General features: G+C 36.6%; 1 protein-coding gene across 1 annotated transcript; it reads right to left on the minus strand.

Annotated features, from left to right (window-relative positions):
* Window positions 1–149: 149 nt before the first annotated feature.
* On the minus strand, window positions 150–8224 carry cops9 (COP9 signalosome subunit 9). Its single transcript, XM_039760952.1, has 3 exons — window positions 7864–8224; window positions 7154–7226; window positions 150–659 (listed from the first exon to the last, which is right to left on the minus strand). The coding sequence occupies exons 1-3, from the start codon at window positions 7924–7926 to the stop codon at window positions 622–624; spliced, it is 174 nt and encodes a 57-aa protein (XP_039616886.1). The 5' UTR covers window positions 7927–8224; the 3' UTR covers window positions 150–621.
* Window positions 8225–21335: the final 13111 nt, after the last annotated feature.

Genomic DNA, 21335 nt, shown 5'->3' on the forward strand with positions numbered 1-21335 from the left:
ATACTCTTTTGTACCTTTGCGGCTCACTTTATATTTAAACTTAAATTTTAATTTGAGTAAAGTAGGCAAATGCTCTCCCACTACAATAGTATTTTTAAAGTAATCATTTAAAAAAAAATCACTTTATATGTGAACATGATCAAGAGTTATTTAATTTTAGGAAACCTTTATTTTTGGAGACTATTTGGTCTTAGGCTAAATACATTAATCATTTGACATCTGTTATATCATGACTTTTCAGCATAGGCCACAATGAGGTATTACACAAATAATTATAAACAGAGTTTTTCAAATGCAGGTGTTGGAGAAAAAGTAAACCTACAATCTAAGTCTGAAACAGGTATCAGGTAATAATTTAACAGAAATAATGGAATCCAAAGTATTTTTAGAATGTTGAAACAGCTGGCAAAATGAAGACGTAATTTAAAAGAATACTTTATTAGAAGAAAATATAGACAAAATAGCTCTGGTGTGCAGGTGAAAACAGAATTTAATCTCATCGTCAGTCAACATGTTTCCCAGCAAGGGAAAGAGGAATTTCTTTTAATCCAGTAGACAAGCATATATTACTTTGGATGAATTAGTTCTTTTTGAAAAATGTGCTGTCCATTCTAGCTTTTGTCACTGAATATCATCATCATCAAACAAATCTTCAAAATCTAAAAGAAAAAACAGTTTAAACAATTTATTAAAACAATACTCAGTAGAAAGTATTACAAAATAAGCAATTATAAATAGAGAGGCCCCAAATTACTGGTGAGGTTTAGAACAAATGTAAAGCAGCATGTGGAATGAAGAGAAAAAAAAAATTTACACACACTCCGGTCACTTTATTAGGCGCACCTTGTTAGTACTATGTTGGACCCCCTTTTGCCTTTAGAACTGTTGTAATTCTTCATGGCACACATATTCAACAAGGTGCTGGAAACATTCCTCAGGGATTTTGAGCCATATAGACATGATAGCATCACGCAGTTGCTGCAGATTTGTCAGATGCACCTCCACGATGCAAATCTCCCATTCCATCACATCTCAAAGGTGCTGTATTGGATTGTGATCTGGTGACTGTAGCCATTTGAATACAGTGAACTCATTGCCATGCTTAAGAAACCAGTATGAGACGATCTGAGCTTTGTGACATGGTGTGTTATTCTGCTGGAAGTAGTCATCATCAGATGAGTAAACTGTGGTCATAAAGGGATGAACATGGTCAGCAATAATACTCAGGTAGGCTGTGGCAATTAAAATGATGTTTAATTGGTACTAAGGGACCCAAAGTGTGCGAAGAAAATATACCCCACACCATTATACCACCACCACCACCAACACCAACACCAGCTTGAACCATCAATACAACGCAGGATGGATCCTTGCTTTCATGTTGATGCCAAATTCTGACCCTACCATCTGAATTTCACCGCAAAAATTGAGACTCATCAGACCAGGCAATGTTTTTCCAATCTTCTATTGTCCAATTTTGGTGAACCTGTGCGAATTGCAGCCTCAGTTGCCTGTTCTTAACTAACAGGAGCGGCACATGATGTAGTCTCCTGTTGCTGTAACCCATCTGCTTCAATATTTGACGTGTTATCCATTCAGAGATGCTTTTCTGTATATCTCTGTTGTAGCAAGTGGTTATTTGAATTACTGTCGCCCTTCTATCAGCTCAAACCAATCTGGCATCAATAAGGCATTTTCACCCAAAGAACCGACACTCACTGAATATTTTCCCTTTTTCAGACTCTGTAAATCCTAGTGATGGTTGTGCATGAAAATCTCAGTAGATCAGCAATTTCTGAAATACTCAGACCAGCCCGTCTGGCACCAACAACCTTGTCATGTTCAAAGTCAGTTAAATCAACTTTCTTGCCCATTCCGATGCTTAGTTTCAACTTGACAATGTCATTAAGTTGCTGCCATGTGATTGGCTGCTTAAATATTTGCATTAACAAGCAGTTGAACAGGTGTTCCCAATAAAGTGGCCAGTGAATGGGTGTTTGTATGTACTAATATATATATATATATATATATATATATATATATATACACATACACACACACATACATACACACATACACATACACACACATATACATACAAACATTATATACTGTATGTATGTATATATATATATATATATATATATATATATATATATATATATATATATATAGTGTGTATGTATGTAAATAATCAAATTTGTTTCTTTAGGCAACAAATACAAGAACAAATTAAAATATTTCTGAGGCATTATTTTAAGGGAAAAAAAGAATCGTAGATGCCTTTTTTTTCATAGCCAAATAATTCTACATACATTAACAATTTATGTAGAATTTAAAGATAAAAGAGAGAAAGGCTGTATTTACAGTAAGGAGTATTCACAACTACACCATGAAGCACAAAATACACAGGACATATAATAAAAAAAGTTTCAACAAACAAGTCACTATCATATGAACAACAGTTGAAAACAGAACTGACAGTGATTCTAGGAATTTCATTTGGTCATCTGTGCCCATATAATGCATTCCAAAACCTGCTTTGTTAGGCAAATGTCTAAAACAAATCACAATGACTCAACACTTAAGTGTAATTAATTGGAATACACCTGCAGTATTGTCCCAGTTCTTTTTATTAAATATCATAGCAATTTGATAAACTGCTCTTCTAAAACTAATTAAAATAAACACTGCCCAAGTCACACTGACATTAAATTATATGTTAATAGGCAGTAAGAAAAACAACTCAGAAAAATAAAACATTTTTAAAGAAGCACTGTGAAAGACAACAAAATGTAAACTATTATGATACAAATACATGATAGTGAAGTTTATGAAACAGGCAATACAAAAAAGAATAATTGATTAACTTTACATGACAGCTTTTACAAACAACAGAAAATGCATATTTCACAAAAATCTGTCTCATAAATAAATATTTGGTTTCGTATGGGGATCTTTTTGATTGGCAGTGAAAAGGCTCATGTAGTCATTCTCGTTATAAATCAATGCTCACAAAATATTCTAATTTATTGTAATATAAACAAGTGAAAATAGGAATATAAACCACTCTTTTTTTATAACAAAAAAACCTTTATTTGTCCTGATTCTAAAAAAGAAAATATACAGATTTAATATATATACTGCTCATAACACATATATACATATACAGACACATTATATACATACTACACATACATTGCATATATTTACAGGTTTGAACATTAAAATAAATCTAGATGAGCCCCACAAAGCTTAATCTATCCACTTAATTCTTCTAAAAAAACATCAAGTCTAGTATTGAAAGTCCCTAAAGTCTTACTGTCTAGCAGGGATTACTTGACTGTAATAGTGTTGCATCCATGTATTTTCTAACAAATATACTTTACATTTATTTTAAAATATACAAAAAAGAAATCAAAATAATCCATTTTTTGGGCCATTTTTCTGCATCTAAAAATGGCCCTCAGTTTTTCCCTCCGCTATCAGTGGTCTTGGGCATTCTTTTAGGCAAGACCCATACTTTTCATAACATCTGCCACTACTTCCATTTTCTTTGGCATGCATATGGGCTTCCACTATCTTGGTGCCCCTCTTTACACAATCATCCTCTGCTTTTACTTCCACATGCCCAAGTCACCTTAGTCCCTTTCTCTACAGCACAAAATCTATTGTCTCTAATACAAGTATTTTATATAAACCAGCATTCATCTTCCTCTCACTCTGTGACACTCCACATGATCATTCTCATCTTTCTTCTTTCCACCTTAGCTTCATGTCCCACCTTTATCAATCATATGTCAACTCCCACTGTGCATACTACTACTATTACTACTCACACAGCTTTCATTAACTTTTCCGTTCAATACTTGAGAAGGACAGGTTCTGAAACTTCTTCCACGCACCACTTATCCTTGCCTTCAGTGCTGTGACTACTCCTATGTCTGTATTCAAAATAACATGACACCTAAGCAAGAGAACTTCACTACTTTCTCCAAAACAACTCCACTGCCAATATCTACATTTATGTTTATAGGATAAATATTGTCATTTGCAGAGTGTGATGGAATGTTCACTTGCATGTACTAATCAACATGCAATAAAATGCCATTCTCTGGCACCATGATTTGTGCATATACTTTATCATAAAACCTTTTGCCTTCAATTAACTCTAATAACTATCTAACCATAAAACGTCTGTCTTATCTCTCTATTATATAAAAAAAAATTGGGATGAGACATGACTTTTTTCAGAGAGATACTTTCAAGTCCCGCGAGACTAGAGTTTGTGCCAAGAGATTTAACCATGCTCGGGGCAGGAAAAAAACAAAGACTAGATGACAAAGTAGAACGTCGTAAAGAATTTAAAAACACTGGCGCGATACACATGCAGAGCAGGTTAGAGATAATGGAAGTAGGAAAATTCGAAAGTCTCAAAAAAATGATAGTAAAGATTGCATTAGCGCAAACAAACAGAAAATATTACTCTGTGAAATAAAGGAACAGCGAAAAGAGATCGAATAGTGTTTGAGGATGTCTGGGGGCACACTATAGGAAATAAACATGTGACACTGGATAATTTGGCTGGATATAGTCAAGGACCCCAAAGGAATCATAAAAACATATTGAAGTACTTGCAGGCAACTGGGTTATATAACGCTATTTAATTTAGAAAGGTTGTTTTTTTTTTTTTTTTTTTTATATGTAAACTGTGCATGGTAGGTACTGGTTTCACCATCCTAATTCTTCTGCATACTTCAGTTCAGTAGGGGGTGACAATGCATTTTTACAGTTGGTTTGCCAGCTGCCAAAAAAAGAAGAAACAAACCCAAACTTTTTTGTGTTTTTATTCTTGAGCTATTCTGATTTTCATGGTAAAGTTTCAGACTGTTTCACATATTTTACCCTTTTCTTCCTTACATAACTACTGTATAACTTATCTGTTTATGTGTCAAAATTACCTGGCATTGGATCCTAGCGTTCATTTGAATGATACTTTGACATGTACCACCTACCTAAAGATTGTTGCAGACAACATATATATCCTTTCATGGCAATGGTATTCCGTGATGGCTAAGACCATTTTCAACAGGATAATAAATCCTGCCACGCTGCAAGAATTGTTCAGGAATGGGATGAGGACAATGACAAAGGAGATCATGGTGCTGATTTGACCTCCAAATTCCCCAGATCTCAATTTGACTAAGCGTCTGTGGGGATGTGCTGGAAAGACAATCCAATCCATGGAGGTCCCACATCGCCACTTACAGGATTTAAAGGAGCTGCTACAAATGTCTTGGTGCCAGATACCACAGGTCACACACATCTTCCCATTAATGTAATTTTTTTCTAGTCATACAATGCCAAATTTTGGTACATAGTCTTCGAAAAGCAGAAACAAAATCATATCCATTACCTCACACTTTAACAGAAAGAAGCCATTCAAATCCCTTTAGATTTAAAAAAAATTTTAAAAAAAATATAAGTCAAAGATTAAATCACAGGATGTAAATATTCCATTAAAGAGAAAGAAAAAGAAAATCAAAAAAGCAAAACCAAGCCTAGTAATTTGACTAAAGATGACTCAGGTCTTTAGTTTAATATCATTATATAAATTTAAATTGCTCTGCTTGACAGAAATAATGAATGGTAGTTGGCAGCATAATTTTATATATGCTTTGCAATCAGTTTACCTTCACATTACCTGATAAAATCTCATGTAAGATCTGCTAATGTCCTTATACTGTAATTATGAAAGAAACTGAAAAGCAGATGTTATACTCAACCCCTTGTGCCCCAGCTGCAAAAACGTGTTGACGTGGACTTTTTCTTGCTGACAAATCTGTTGGCCACATTTTGTTTTCCCTTAAAAGGTTCCCCACAGTAAAGTAAAACCCAGATGTCTTAATTTGTGGGTAAATTAGTGTAAGACTGGAAGTCATGCTGGGATGGAGACTAATTTATGCCAGCAATTGTTTTACAGTTCTTACATCTTACCTCTTTACAACCAGCTCAACTTTAACTAGATCTCTGTTCTAACCTGAATAGTCTTAAATTATATATTGCAAAGTGCAATACACAAAAATGCAACTTTTGACAGATAGCATTTACTACCTGACATATCTAAAGTTCCTCTAAAAAAAGCACCAAATGTTTTTATGCAGCGGTGTATGAACTGCACTGAATTTTTATTCCAAAACTCTATGTTGAAAATGTGTTGCGTTATGATTAAAATTGTTCTGTACTTGGTAAAATGAAAAGGTTAGTGAATCGTTTTCTTTAGATCTAAAACAGAAAATAATTCACATGATTTAACAGTAAGCAGAAAAATGTAAAAAGGCCACCACAGAATTTCACCTTAAATTCAACAACAGAAATATTACAGACTTTGAAATAATTACAAAGAGAAAAAAATATACAGTATATATGAAAAGGCTGAACATATGAGTGAATGCTATCCTGTTGTATTTATACTCTAATGCAGATGTTCCAACTAGAAAACAGTTGTAATGTGAAATGAACACAATACTTTTATACCTATTAATTGCTTGTTCTCATATGAAGTGTCTGTACAATACATACATTCAACATTTCAGCTGGAGTTAACGTAAGTGAAGTACAAGTTGTAACTAATTGAAATGTTTAGCTCGAGGTAGGAGACGGCAGGATATTACAGACCTTACCATGTAATAAAAAGGTATTATCACTGGCCTTTCATAAGCAAACTAACAGATGCCCACTGTTTCATTACAAGCTAAGACAGGCTATGTCAGTAAGCCTCAGGCTACGACAAACCACAAAGATAGATAAAAGCAAAATGTACCTAAAATGTAGATTCACTCCTACATGTTCCAAGCCATTATTTATCAGGTTTTAAATAATGTCAAATGTATCAAGTATTTCACCACTGCAGTATTTTTTTATTTTTACTTTTAATCTGTTTTGCTATTAACCATCATGCCTTTATAAAACGTACATAAATGCTGTATGTCAGGAATAGCAATACATGAAAAAAGTACAACAAAATGTTCAGTAAAATTGCCACACATATTGTTTATGAGTGGCCAGATACCTTTGACAAAATAACTTTTAACATACATAATTATTAATCAGTGAGTTTTTCAGTCTTCTAAATATGTATTTAATAACTTACCATTAAAAAAATCTGCATGAACGGCTTTTTCATTAGCAGCCAAATCCATCAAGAGACCCGTGCTTCCCCCAGCCTGAAATACAGTTAATTAACGCACACTTAGAATAGGGACAAAAAAAGTTAATCGTTAAATTAAATTAAAATGATTAAGGGACAAATGAATCCTAAAGCTATACAGACTTCTAAATCCTACGTATGTGTTAACATTTTCTCAAATTGTATTTCTCTTCCATTTTCATTTAGAAATATATACATATATATTATTGTTAAATTGTAAAATTCACCTTTCGTATTAAGCGATTTAAAACTCTCAATAATGACTATGTACTGTAACTACAGCTTGCTGTGTCAAAATTGAAAGATACATTAAAAAACAGTTGCGCTGTCAGTGGCATCATTTTGCAAATAACGTCGTTAATGCTCCTTCTATAAAACGAAGTAATAAAAAGGTCAAAACAAGCACCTCGTTCAGCAAATACGATGTTGCTTGGCAGTTTCTTTTTAAGCCGTTACGCCTTAGCTCATATTAGAATGACGGCACCAAGACAATTCCTTTACTTTAAAAGCATTAATAACCCAGTATATACCTCGATCTATGTACAACATATTCTTCATCTGGTTTGCCTATAATATTCTACTTTTAACAACAAAGAAATGTATAATGTATACTAAATTACTATTCAATGGCAGTATTAAAAAAAGACATTAACCTCATCGAGATCTACATAGGGTCCAGCACCCTCTGGAAACATTTCGTCCACGGCAGGCTTCATTTTACTAAAGGTGTTTACAAGCTCATCAAACTGTACCACAAGAGTCTACCAGCCTTCGGATCCGCTCTTCCGCCTTTGGCCGCAGTGAAATTGATCCTACAGCAACACGGCCCACAATTCCAACCGCACCGGCAAAAATAGAAATAAACATTTAAAAATAGTTTCCACTACTTAGAGTTTAAAAAGTGAATAAATAAACGTTATTGAGCTTTAATTAAACAGTAGCTTCAGCAACTAAACGGAATCAAACAGAATGATATTCTTAGACACTAATATACTGGGAGGGTACCAATGTGTTTCTGTAGCTACAGTGTTACAATGAAACGCGTCCGTTAGGAAAGAACGAATTTTTTTTTAAATAAAACTTTATTGAACATAATCAGAGAATACAATATCAATATAAATACGATCACATATAAAATAATTTATAGTTGAGCATTTTGAATATTCGCAATTCAAATTGTATTGAAATAAAGAAATAAAAATTTAATACTGCTAACAAAAGGAATAATTTCAGAAGATACAGTACTTTGATTTAATTAGTTTTAAGAAATCAAAGAATACTGTTTCTTAACCATTAGCCAATACTGCCAATGAAGTTTAGAGATATCGTATTTAACCTAAATTAGAATATTGTTAATCAAATAATTTACCCTCTTGTCCTTTTTAAATTAACCAAATACAATATTTTCTAACTGGATTGCAGGTAAGATTTATTTGCATGAAGCCAGTTGTTTAAAGATTCCCTAAAATCTTATGCTATTTTTTTAAGAAGGAAGATATGAATTGTAATGTAATTTCAATATAATTGTAACTAAAATCTAAACTAAATTTCAATCTTCAAAAACTCTTCAGAACGGTATACAGTATAGTCTTCTTCTTTCGGCTGCTCCCGTTAGGGGTTGCCACAGCAGATCATCTTCTTCTGTATCTTCCTGTCCTCTGCATCTTGTTCTGTTATATCCATCACCTGCATATCCTCTCTCACCACATCCATAAACCTTCTTTTAGGCCTTCCTCTTTTCCTCTTGCCCAACAGCTCTTAGAATCCTTTTCCCAATATACCCAGCATCTCCCCTCTGCACATGTCCAAACCAACACAATCTCCAATCCATCTAACCTGAGCTGACCCTCTAATGTACTCATTTCTAAACCTGTCCATTCTCGTGACACCCAAATCTTAACATCTTTAACTCTGCCACCTCCTGCTCTGGCTCCTGTTTCTTAGTCGGTGGCACTGTCTGCATCCCATATAACAAAGCTGGTCTCTCTACCATACTGTAGACCTTCCCTTTCACTCTTGCTGATACCCGTCTGTCACGAATTACACCTGACACTCTTCTTCACCCATTCTATCCTGCCTGCACTCTTTTTCACCTTTCTTCCACAATCCCCATTACTCTGTACTGTGCATCCCAAATATTCAAACTCATCCACATTCGCCAAATCTACCCCCTGCATCCTCACCATTCCACTACCCTCCCTCTCATTTACACACATGTATTCTGTCTTGTTCCTGCTGACCTTCATTCCTCTCCTCTCTAGAGCATATATCCACCTCTCCAGGGTCTCCTCAACCTGCTCCCTACTATCGCTACAGATCACAATGTCATCAGCAAACATCATAGTCCACAGGGACTCCTGCCTAATCTCATCTGTCAACATGTCCATCACCACTGCAAATAAGAAAGGGCTCAGAGCCGATCCCTGATGTAATCCCACCTCCAACTTGAATGCATCCGTCACTTCTACCGCAGACCTCACCAGTGTCACACTTCCCTCATACATACAGTATATTGTAACACTCTTACATACTTTTCTGCCACTCCCGACTTCCTCATACAATACCACAACTCCACTCGAGGCACCCTGTCATATGCTTTCTCCAGGTCTACAAATACACCATGCAACTCCTTCTGGCCTTCTCTATACTTATCCATCAACACCCTCAGAGCCAACATTGCATCTGTGGTGCTTTTTCTTGGCATGAAACCATACTGCTGCTCACTGATCATCACCTTCCTTCTTAACCTAGCTTCCACTACTCTTTCCCATAACTTCATGCTGTGGCTCATCACTTTTATTCCCCTGTAGTTACTACAGCTCTGTACATCCCCCTTTTTCTTAAAATCTGTACCAGTTCACTTCTTCTCCGCTACACAGGCATCCTCTCATTTTTCAAGATTCCATTAAACAATCTGGTTAAAAACTCCACTGCCACCTCTTCTAAACACCTCCATGCTTCCACAGGTATGTCATCTGGACCAACTGCCTTTCCATTCTTCATCCTCTTCATAGTTGTCCATACTTCCTCTTTGCTTATCTGTTGCACTTCCTGATTCACTATAGCCACATCATCCAACCTTCTCTCTATCTCATTCTCTTCATTTATCAGCCTCTCAAAGTACTCTTTCCATCTGCTCAACACACTCTCCTCGCTTGTGAATATGTTTCCATCTTTATCCTTTATCATCCTAACCTGCTGCACATCTTTCCCAGCTCGGTCCCTCTGTCTAGCCAATCAGTAAAAGTTCTTTTCTCCCTCCTTAGTGTCCAGCCTCTCATACAACTCATCATATGCCTTTTCTTTAGCCTTTGCCACCTCTCTCTTCACTTTGTGCCTTATCTACTTCTACTCTTGTCTACTCTCTGTATCTCTCTGACTATCCCACTTCTTTTTAGCCATCCTCTTCCTGTGTATATTCTCCTGTACTTCCCCATTCCATCACCAGGTTTCCCTTTCCTACTTCCTCTATACAGATGTCATGCCCACCACCCTTCTTGCTGTCACCCTTACTATGTCTGCTGTAGTTGCCCAGCTATCTGGCAACTCTTCACTGCCCCCAATGCCTGTCTTACCTCCTCCCTGAACTCAATATTGCAGTCTTCCTTTTTCAACTTTCACCTTATGATCCTTGGCTTTTCCCTCAATCTCCTCCTCATCTTGATCTCTAATGTCATCCTACAGACCACAATCCTACTACACTTTCCTCTGCCACCACTTTGCAATGTTCAGTCTCCTTTAGATTAACCCTCCTGCATAGGATATAATCTACCTGTGTACATTTTCTTCACTCTTGTATGTCACCCTATGTTCCTCCCTCTTCTTTAAATTTGTATTCACCCCAGCCATGTCCATCCTTTTTGCATAATCCTCTATCATCTGACCTTCTTTATTCCACGACGCCTCTTCCCTCTTCTTCTCCTTCTTCGGCCAACAGTAGCCCAATTTCCGCCAGCACCCTGTTAGCTAACAGTACTGGTGGCAGCCGTTGTTAACCCAGGCCTTGACCGATACGGTAAATAAATCTGTATTGTTGTCCACATATTGATCTGGCAAAATTTTACACCAAATGCCCTTCCTGACGTAACCCTCCCCATTTATCCAGGCTTGGGACCAGCACAAAGAAACACACTGGTTTGTGCATCCCCTGTGGCTGGGTTATATACCAATCAAAAATTGTAATCGTATTTCTTTTGCTGTTGATGGAATAGGAAAAGATCTTTTGTTCTCATTTTCCAAGTAATACTTTTATATACTCTTTCAACAAATACTTTATTTTACCGTTTCTCAGATATAGTCTGGTACTCATGGTTATCCAAATAATTTTATTGTTATAGTTTCTTTCTTTAAAGCTTATGTTTCCTAACAAAAGATGCATTAATAAAGGCACTGTGCTAGAATATGTTGTATACCCTTTAACTGCAGTGTCCCCCATAATATTTGGGACAAAGACACATTTTCCCTGACTTACCCCACTACTGCACAGTTTAAGATTAAAAAATCAAACAATTCAGACATGATAAATGTTCACTTTGCAGACTTTAATTTAAGGGTATTTGCATACATTTTCGTCACACCATGTAGAAATGACAACATGTTTTCCACATGGACCCCCCATTTCAGCGCACCATAATGTTTGGGACAATTGGCATCACTGGTGTTTGTAATTACTCAGGTGCATTTCATTGCTTCATTAGTGCAGGCATAAGATACCCAGGCTTATTTCTACCTAAAGACTAACTTTGAAGTCTGTAGTTGTCATCATTCAAAACAAGGACAAGAGCTGCTCCAGTGAAAGTCAAAGGAAAAACAACCATTAGAGACATCGGTAAAACCTTAGGATTACCTAAATCAACTGTCTGCAATATTTTTAAGAAAAAATGATGCCCTGGTAAGTAAGCTCTGTAATCACAAAGTGACTGGGAGGCAGAGGAAGACCTCCACTGCTAATGACAAAAGAATTATCACTATGGTAAAGAAAAAGCCCAAAATACCTGTCTGACAGATCAGAAACAGTGTTCAGGAGGTAAATGTATACAGTGGGTACGGAAAGTATTCAGACCCCCTTCAATTTTTCACTCTTTGTTATATTGCAGCCATTTGCTAAAATCATTTAAATTAATTTTTTCCCTCATTAATGTACACACAGCACCCCATATTGACAGACAAAAAGAATTTTTGAAATTGTTGCAGATTTATTAAAAAAGAAAAACTGAAATATCACATGGTCCTAAGTATTCAGACCCTTTGCTGTGACACTCATATATTTAACTCAGGTGCTTTCCATTTCTTCTGATCATCCTTTAGATCACCTTCATTTGAGTCCAGCTGTGTTTGATTATACTGATTGGACTTGATTAAGAAAGCCACACACCTGTCTATATAAGACCTTACAGCTCACAATGCATGTCAGAACAAATGAGAATCATGAGGTCAAAGGAACTGCCTGAAGAGCTCAGAGACAGAATTGTGGCAAGGCACAGATCTGACCATGGTTACAAAAAAAATTCTGCCGCACTTAAGGTTCCCAAGAGCACAGTGGCCTCCATAATCCTTAAATGGAAGACGTTTGGGACGACCAGAACCCTTCCTAGAGCTGGCCGTCCGGCCAAGCTGAGCTACCGGGGGAGAAGAGCCTTGGTGAGAGAGGTAAAGAAGAACCCAAAGATCACTTTGGCTGAGCTCCAGAGATGCAGTCAGGAGATAGGAGAAACTTGTAGAAAGTCAACCATCACTGCAGCCCTCCACCAGTCAGGGCTTTATGGCAGAGTGGCCTGTCGGAAGCCTCTCCTCAGTGCAAGACACATGACAGCCACCATGGAGTTTGCTAAAAGACACCTGATGGACTCTGAGATGGTGATGAGACCAAGATAGAACGTTTTGGCCTTAATTCTAAGTGGTATGTGTGGAGACAACCAGGCACTGCTCATCACTTGTCCAATACAGTCCCCACAGTGAAGCATGGCGGTGGCAGCATCATGCTGTGGGGGTGTTTTTCAGCTGCAGGGACAGGACGACTGGTTGCAATCAAGGGAAAGATGAATGCGGCCAAGTACAGGGATATCCTGGACAAAAACCTTCTCCAGAGTGCTAAGGACCTCAGACTGGGCCGAAGGTTTACCTTCCAACAAGACAATGACCCTAAGCACACAGCTAAAATAACGAAGGAGTGGCTTCACAACAACTCTGTGACTGTTCTTGAATGGCCCAGCCAGAGCCCTGACTTAAACCCAATTGAGCATCTCTGGAGAGACCTAAAAATGGCTGTCCACTAACGTTTACCATCCAACCTGACAGAACTGGAGAGGATCTGCAAGGAGGAATGGCAGAGGATCCCCAAATCCAGGTGTGAAAAACTTGTTGCATCTTTCCCAAGAAGACTCATGGCTGTATTAGCTCAAAAGGGTGCTTCTACTAAATACTGAGCAAAGGGTCTGAATACTTAGGACCATGTGATATTTCAGTTTTTCTTTTTTAATAAATCTGCAACAATTTCAAAAATTCTTTTTTTTGTCTGTCAATATGGGGTGCTGTGAGTACATTAATGAGGGAAAAAATTAATTTAAATGATTTTAGCAAATGGCTGCAATATAACAAAGAGTGAAAAATTGAAGGGGGTCTGAATACTTTCCGTACCCACTGTATGTGTCAGAGACTACTACCTGCAAAAAACTTTATGAACAGAAATACAGAGGCCAAATTGCAAGATGAAAAACAGTAGTTAGCCACAAAAACAGAATGTTTACCATTGATTGGATTATTACAGTTTGCAAAAAAGTACTTAACAGAGACAGAATTCAAGAAAAGGTCTTGTGAAAAGACAAGAGAAAAATGAACCTGCATCAGAGTGATGGCAAGAGCAAAGTGTGGAGATGGAAAGGAATTGCCCAAGATCCAAAGCATACGACTTTATCTGTTAAACATGGTGGTGGGGGTGTTATGGCTTGGGCATGTACAGTATGGCTGCCCCAGGTACTGGCACACTTATCTTCATTAAATATAGAACTGCTGGACAGCAGTGGCACAATGAATTCTGAGTTGCATAGAAACATCTTATCTGCTCAAGTTGTAGTAAATCAAGCAGTCATTGCATGCAAGGGACATGCGACAATGTGCTAAAAATGACAGCTTTAATATACTATACTATTAATATACTATTCGTCTCAAACATTATGGTGCCCTGAGATGGGGAGACCATGTAGAAAATGTGTTGTCATTTCTACATGGTTTGACTGAAATGTATTTAAAAACCCTTAAATTAAAGTCTGTAATATGCACCTTAATCATGCCTGGATGGTTTGAGTTTTAAACTGTGGAGCAGAGGGGTAAATTAAGGAAAAATGTGTCTTTGTACCAGTCATTATGGAGGGCACATTATACAGTATGAGCCAAAACTGAAGGAATAGCTTTCAAAACTATTTATATATTTTACTGAACTTTTATAAAACTTTATAATCCATGAAATTCCAAATAACATCCAAGATGCGACAGTAGAGCCCAAAATACGCTTATCTCGCCATGTTTGTAATAATAAACAGTAGATTTCGTTTTTACTAATAAATACATATTGTCCCATCCTTGAAAATTATAAATAGAAAAGATTTGCTTAGAAGCTGATTTCCAGTATCAAAGAGCTTGCTGGTGAAAATTTGATAGTTTTTTTAATTTCCAAAGAAATTCTATACCACATGGGCAGCACGGTGGCACATTGGTAGTGCTGCTGCCTCGCAGTAAGGAGACCTGGGTTCGCTTCGCACCTGCATGAAGTTTGCATGTTCTCCCCCGTGTCTGCATGGGTTTCCTCCAGGTGCTCTGGTTTCCTTCCACAGTACAAAGACATGCAGGTTAGGTGCATTGGCTATCCTAAATTGTCCCTAGTGTGTGCTTGGTGTGTGGATGTGTGTGTGTGTGTGTGTGTGTGTGTGCCCTGTGGTGGGCTGGCGTCCTGCACTGGATTTGTTCCTGCCTTGCACGCTGTGTTGGCTGGGATTGGCTCCAGTATAACCCTGTGTTAGGATATAGCGTGTTGGATAATGAATCGATGATTCTATACCACTTACATCATTCAAGACAGTTGAACATATTGTGAACTATACAGACAGATTATCAAAAATAACAGACTACAATAATTCAATATTAATGTACCATTCATAGTATCAAAATCAATAATGTTTAAGACACCATTCTCGTATTATTTCTGGATGTTTACCTTCCTTATGTAATTATATCTGTTTTTCCAAATAAAATTAAAATTCATCTCATATACCTCTTCAATGACTTTGGAGGCAAGCACTCCATTTTGATAAGCAGCGGTGTTTCAAAAATTGCAATATCGCAGTGAAGTTATAAATCTAAAATTGACTCATGTTTCTTTAAACTATTCAGAAAGTTTGCCACTTCATAGACTTAAAGATCTTTAGTTATAGTAAGACCTAAATATTTAACTCCTTTTTGGGAATTTGAAAGGTGCAATGTGGGAAATTCCACGGGCAGGTCTAATGGAGATAAACTTTGAACTAGGGTAGGCTCAGAATTACTTTGTTTGAAATTCAATATTGTGTATTTGCAATGTACCGTAATAAGAATCTCGCCTAGATGAAATATTCTTTCCTGAAACAATGACTCACTGGGTTAAGACTCTTTTTGGAAAGGCCTTGACCATTCTTTTTCCTTTCATCATATAATCCTGACATCATTTTGTAGCTTGGGATTCTTTACACTGAGAGTTAGCAATGTTAGCACAGCATCCATTTTTACTGTTACTGAATTTGTCAGTCTGCGGTGCACTGGTGCCCTGCCCAGGGTTTGTTTCCTGCCTTACACTCTGTGTTGGCTGGGACTGGCTCAAGGAGACCCCCGTGATCCTGTAGTTAGGATATAGCGGGTTGGGTAATGGATGAATGGATGGATGAATTTGTCAGTAATATTTTATAAGTTACTTTTAAGACATTTTGTCTATCCATTATATGAATCCCTTCTTTTCATTACTGGGTAATGAAACAGTTTCCTTTTAAACAGCCAGTTTATGAATGGTGTAATTAGTAATATTGACATGTACCTTTTGTTAATAGTGAAATACTGTACAAATACTTAGAAAAATATATCTAAAAATACAACACTTAATGTCCCTCTGTATTCAAAAACATTCTTTTGCAAAACAAAAAAAAATGTTCATGCAGATATCAGAGTGGTTGTCTTGTATGTTCAAATTCCATGGATTAAATCCCAGCCTCAACACGCTATGTGTGGTGTTTGCATGTTCTCGTGATGTTTGCTCCACATACTCCAGTTTTGCCTTCGATATTGCAAATACCCTCAGGTTTATTTAACTGGAGATTCTGTAGGTACCTTGTATGAGTGAATGCACAGTCTGTTTGTTGGTGCATACTGTCTCAGGTTGTTACTCGCCCAAGCTGCTGGGATAAATTCAAGCTTCCTGCAACATGAATGGGAAAATCGCATTTTGAATATGGTTAGATACATGAACTATTACACCTGTACTGTAGGTTTTCTTACAACACAGCAACATAGTGCTGCCTTTGAGTTTAAATCAAGGCCTGAGTAATATCTATGTAAGGTTTTTCCCATGGAATCTGGTTACCTTTGTGACCTGTGGACAGAACATCACATGCCACTTCAAACACTGGGGCACCAGCCAGGTCTCTCTGTTTAATCTACTCTCTATATATAAAATCCTAAGCCTAAAAGTGCAACGATTTTATGTGATGTTTTTATGTCACTTTTTTGTCACACTTTAAATTAGGCTTATTTTAAAACCTACATATATATGTTTGGTATCATTCTTTTCAGAATTTATCAGACTTTAATGTGATGTTGTTAGATTTTCAGATTCTTATTCCGTTTGTAAATTATAAACTAAAATATCATGAAAGTCGTGGTTTTTAATATCAAGAAAGTCGAGGTTTTTATTTTTGATCGAGTAAACTTTCTTTCATAGGAACAAACTGTTAAAAAAAATTATCTATTCATAACACCAATGTTTGTATTTAGGTGATTTAGTTAGCTGAAGGTTGAGTTACAATGACCCATTGCATACCACTTTAGTTTTCACGTGATTTCTCCTGTTATTTAAATGAGTCATTTTTTATTATTTTTTTTTTATCCATAAGAAAATTCAATTAAAATGAATGGATTGCTTATTTAGTCTCTTATAAATACTCATCGAGCATAGCAGACCTCAGTTTAATGGGAATACTCCAATCGGTAAGAGAGTAAATATTTTATTCTCATTTCATGATTTTACTCTGTTAAATAATAATCCATTTTTCTTTTACATATTTATAGATTTTCATGATTTTGACTTTAATAAATAAAAATTTTTCTTTTGTACATTTACAGATTTTACTAATATTCTGGCCACAAATAGGGGCTGGGCACTGAAGGTGCCGGGGGGCTTGGCCCACTAGTAAACATATAAAACAAAACCTGTGCATGGTGGCACAAACAACAACAAAAAAAAAAACACAGTGTATTAGCCAAACAAATAAAGGTTTTCCTAAGTTAGGGAGGCACAGGTAACTTGTTGGCGATTACTCTAGGTCATGTTTTGTCTCTGAAGTCAGACACCATCCTTTGGGGACTGTCCAGTTTTATAGATCTCTGTCCAAAAAGGACTGGGCCAGCTCTGGGCATTACGAACAGGTTAGATGCCCACACTGGGTGGTTCCTTGGAGCTGCAGGTGGAAAAAGAGAGAGAATTAACCCTGGAGTGGTACCGCTTACCTTAGCAGAGCCAGGAAAGTGATCCCTAAGCACACGTGTGACACTTTCCACATCCCTGCAAGAGATGCATTAGGTCGCCTTGCAGTTCAAAAGTGCATGAGATGTTCTGCACTGTTATACACATTATGCAGTGCTGATATCTGCCTTGCAAAAAAATTGGTCATGTGATGAATGTATTTCCTTATGTCCTACTAACAAAATACTATCTCTAATGATCTAATATTTTCAAAAATTATATTCCTTTTTCTCATTTTTAAAGAGTTCGGTTACAAAATTTAGTTCTTCCTTAGTTTGGTACTGGACTTTTCTTTAAATTTACGACTATTATTTATTTGGTGTTGCACTTGCCAGTTGTGGTCTATTGCACCACCAAGTGGTGTATTGTCAGGTTTTCCTCATCACAAAAATGACCTGGAACAGTTGTAGTTTTGCAGAATAAAAGATTTTCTCCAAGTTTTTGTGGAAAATTGTCATCTACTTAGTATGCTAAAGACACCCATTGGTGAGTGAGTGAACTATGCACTGTCAACTTATTTTTAATCTTGTAGTCCTTTTCATATTTTTATTTTACTAGGATTTAGCCAGCATCATTTTTGTATTGTCTTGTTTCACACTTTGCACTTTTGTATAAACCACGTTGCATTTCTAAATGCCTTGTAATAAGGTTGTAATAAGGTGGACCATTGCTTTATAAAGTACAGATTGTCAGTATTGGTATCTGTTCACTTGCAGCTGTCAAAACTGTCATAGAAAAAACAAAATCACAAAAGATATTGCATACTCTGTACCTATTTATAAACAAGCCATATCACTTGCACTACAGAAGAGGTCATCCACCTGAAACTAACCATGTTTGGGCCTAGCCAGTACTTGGATAAGAGACCTTTTAGACAAAAGCTTGGGTTGCTGCTATAAGAGATGTTGTTGAAGCCATCAGTGGGGCACTTACCCTGTGGTCTGTGTGTGAATCGCAGTGCGATGATGAAGAAACTGTGTTGTAAAAATGGAGCCATCCTTAGTATGAGATTTAAAGCCAAGGCTCTCTCTCTCTCTCTTTGTGATCAAAAAAGATCCCTTGGCATCTGCTGTGTATTTGTATGTCCATTAACAAGTTAAATGTATATTGATCTTGATTGACATTTCTGTTGTTGGTAATTTTCCATAGAACGTAAATGGGATTTTAAAGGGGAAAATGGAAATTCTTAAAAATGGGGTTTTTCCTGTTATACTAAGGAGTTGAATTTTGAAATAGCTAAAACACAAGAACCTGGACACAAATAGAAGAACATACACAGGCTTGGACCACAATAGAAGTAAAATCCTGCAGTACTTCTTTGTATTCCCTGCTATGCGCTCCAATAAACACACGCTATCGGCAATACACTAATAACCCAATTGTGCTCCACTCACTTAGAATCTGGAACCAATGTAGAAAGCATTTTAAGATGGAGAAGCTTCTATCTGTGGCACCTCTGCAAGAGAACCATCTCTTTCAACCTTCACAAACATATGCAGTTTTTAATATCTGGAAAAAATTTGGAATTAACTTGCTTAGAGATCTTTATATAGACAACGTCTTTGCTTCCTATGAACAATTACATTCCAAATTTAACATTCCAGCTACACATTTCTTTCACTATCTTCAAATCAGGAACTTTGTTAAACAGAACCTTCCAGATTTTCCTCATCTTGCACCCTCATCCATGCTGGAAAAAATATTGCTCAATCTCAAGGACTTAGACTCCATCTCTGCAATATATAAAATCATTTTACAATCCCTCCCTTTCAAAGATCCAAGAGGACACTGAGAAAAAGATCTCTCAATTAATATATCAGAAGAGGAGTGGAAAGTAGCAATGCAGAGAATTCATTCGAGCTCCATATGCGCAAAGCATACAATTATACAACTTAAAATTATTTATCGAGCACATCTGTCTCGACTAAAACTCTCCAAAATGTATCCAGGGCATGATCCAACCTGTGAACGCTGCAAATTAGCTCCAGCCTCACTAGGTCACATGTTCTGGGCCTGCACCAAATTAACATTATTCTGGACAAAAATTTTTAATTACCTTTCAGATAGCCTTGGACTCACAATCCCTCCTAACCCATTAACAGCTGTGTTTGGGGTTCTTCCAGAGGGGTTAAAGTGGAGAAAGACAAACTAATTGTGATTGCATTTACTACACTTTTGGCACGCAGACTTATTCTGATAAACTGGAAGAATCCAAACTCTCCTCTTTTAAGTCAGTGGGAAACCGATGTGTTATACTATTTGAAATTGGAAAAAATCAAATACTCAGTTAGAGGATCCGTACAGACGTTTTTCAAAACATGGCAGGATCTAATCAGTAATATTTTAAAATAAGTTCATGAAGCATAGAGAATTTATTAATTTAGGTATTTTTAAAAGCTGTAAAATTTGTATGCCTTTGGCTTGCTCTCTCTCTCAAGGGTGGGGATCGATCTGTTCTTAACTCTATTTCTCTTTTTGTAAAAACTTGATTGCTTTGTATGAAGTGTAATAAAATTAATAAAAAAAAACACAATTACAAAAACAGCTGTAAAGGTCAGTTAAATGAGGGTGATTGCCAGTTAACAGTATGTGTCAGCTATAAAGAAAGGTCTGGTCATTATTACTTTGACAAATGAGATTTTAAAAAAACATGGGGCAACTAACAGAAATTTAAAGAAGCTAAATAACAAAAATGCAAAGTTGTTTCATGTCAAATAGCCTCAAAAAAATGATGGCATATGCCAAACATGAACAAACTGCATTAGCAAAATTAGATAAGAGATTAGAGATCTTTATTGTCACATACACCGTACATGCATGCCGCAGTTGTGGAGATGTATAAAAATATAGTAATAAATAAGAGTAGCTGAAGATAAATAAATGAATAAGGAGCTAAAAATAAGAAAAGTTGTGGAATGTAAGCCCCAACGATTTTAGAAGCTGTACAGAGAGTCCTTTGGAGAAGTTTGCAATCCTGGCAAGTCAGGTTATCATGCTACATCATCATGTATCCAGTCAGGATAATTTCAATAGCACAGCGGTAAACGTTTGCTAGTTATTTGCCCCTAGTTGATGTTGACGTTGAAGCTCACTGTGATGGACAGATGAACACTTTACAGGGTATTTGCTTAATGCCACATAAGTACAGCCTCAAAAAATGATCAAAGAATAGAATCATAGAAACATCTGTGACCAGTCACAATAAAAATTGCTTGTTGTTAGCTTTATGGCAGGAATGCACTTTGGAAACTGCTATTGTCCAAGGCCAACACCCCAAAAATATAATCTGATGTGCAAACATTCCTCCTCCATGATAATATAGATATTCCAAGCAGATAGATCCAGATTAAGTAGGTGAAACTTGAT

This window comes from Polypterus senegalus, chromosome 1 (assembly GCF_016835505.1).
Source record: "Polypterus senegalus isolate Bchr_013 chromosome 1, ASM1683550v1, whole genome shotgun sequence".
Classification (NCBI taxonomy): Eukaryota; Metazoa; Chordata; class Cladistia; order Polypteriformes; family Polypteridae; genus Polypterus; species Polypterus senegalus.

What these genes read in the sequence shown, in the direction of transcription:
- cops9 (XM_039760952.1), bottom strand. Translation starts at nt 7,926, where the DNA reads ATGAAGCCTGCCGTGGACGAAATGTTTCCAGAGGGTGCTGGACCCTAT. An exon ending in CCTATGTAGATCTCGATGAG is followed by an intron (nt 7,227 to 7,863) that starts GTTAATGTCTTT and finishes ACTGTATTTCAG; the next exon opens with GCTGGGGGAAGCACGGGTCT. An exon ending in TCATGCAGATTTTTTTAATG is followed by an intron (nt 660 to 7,153) that starts GTAAGTTATTAA and finishes TTTTTCTTTTAG; the next exon opens with ATTTTGAAGATTTGTTTGAT.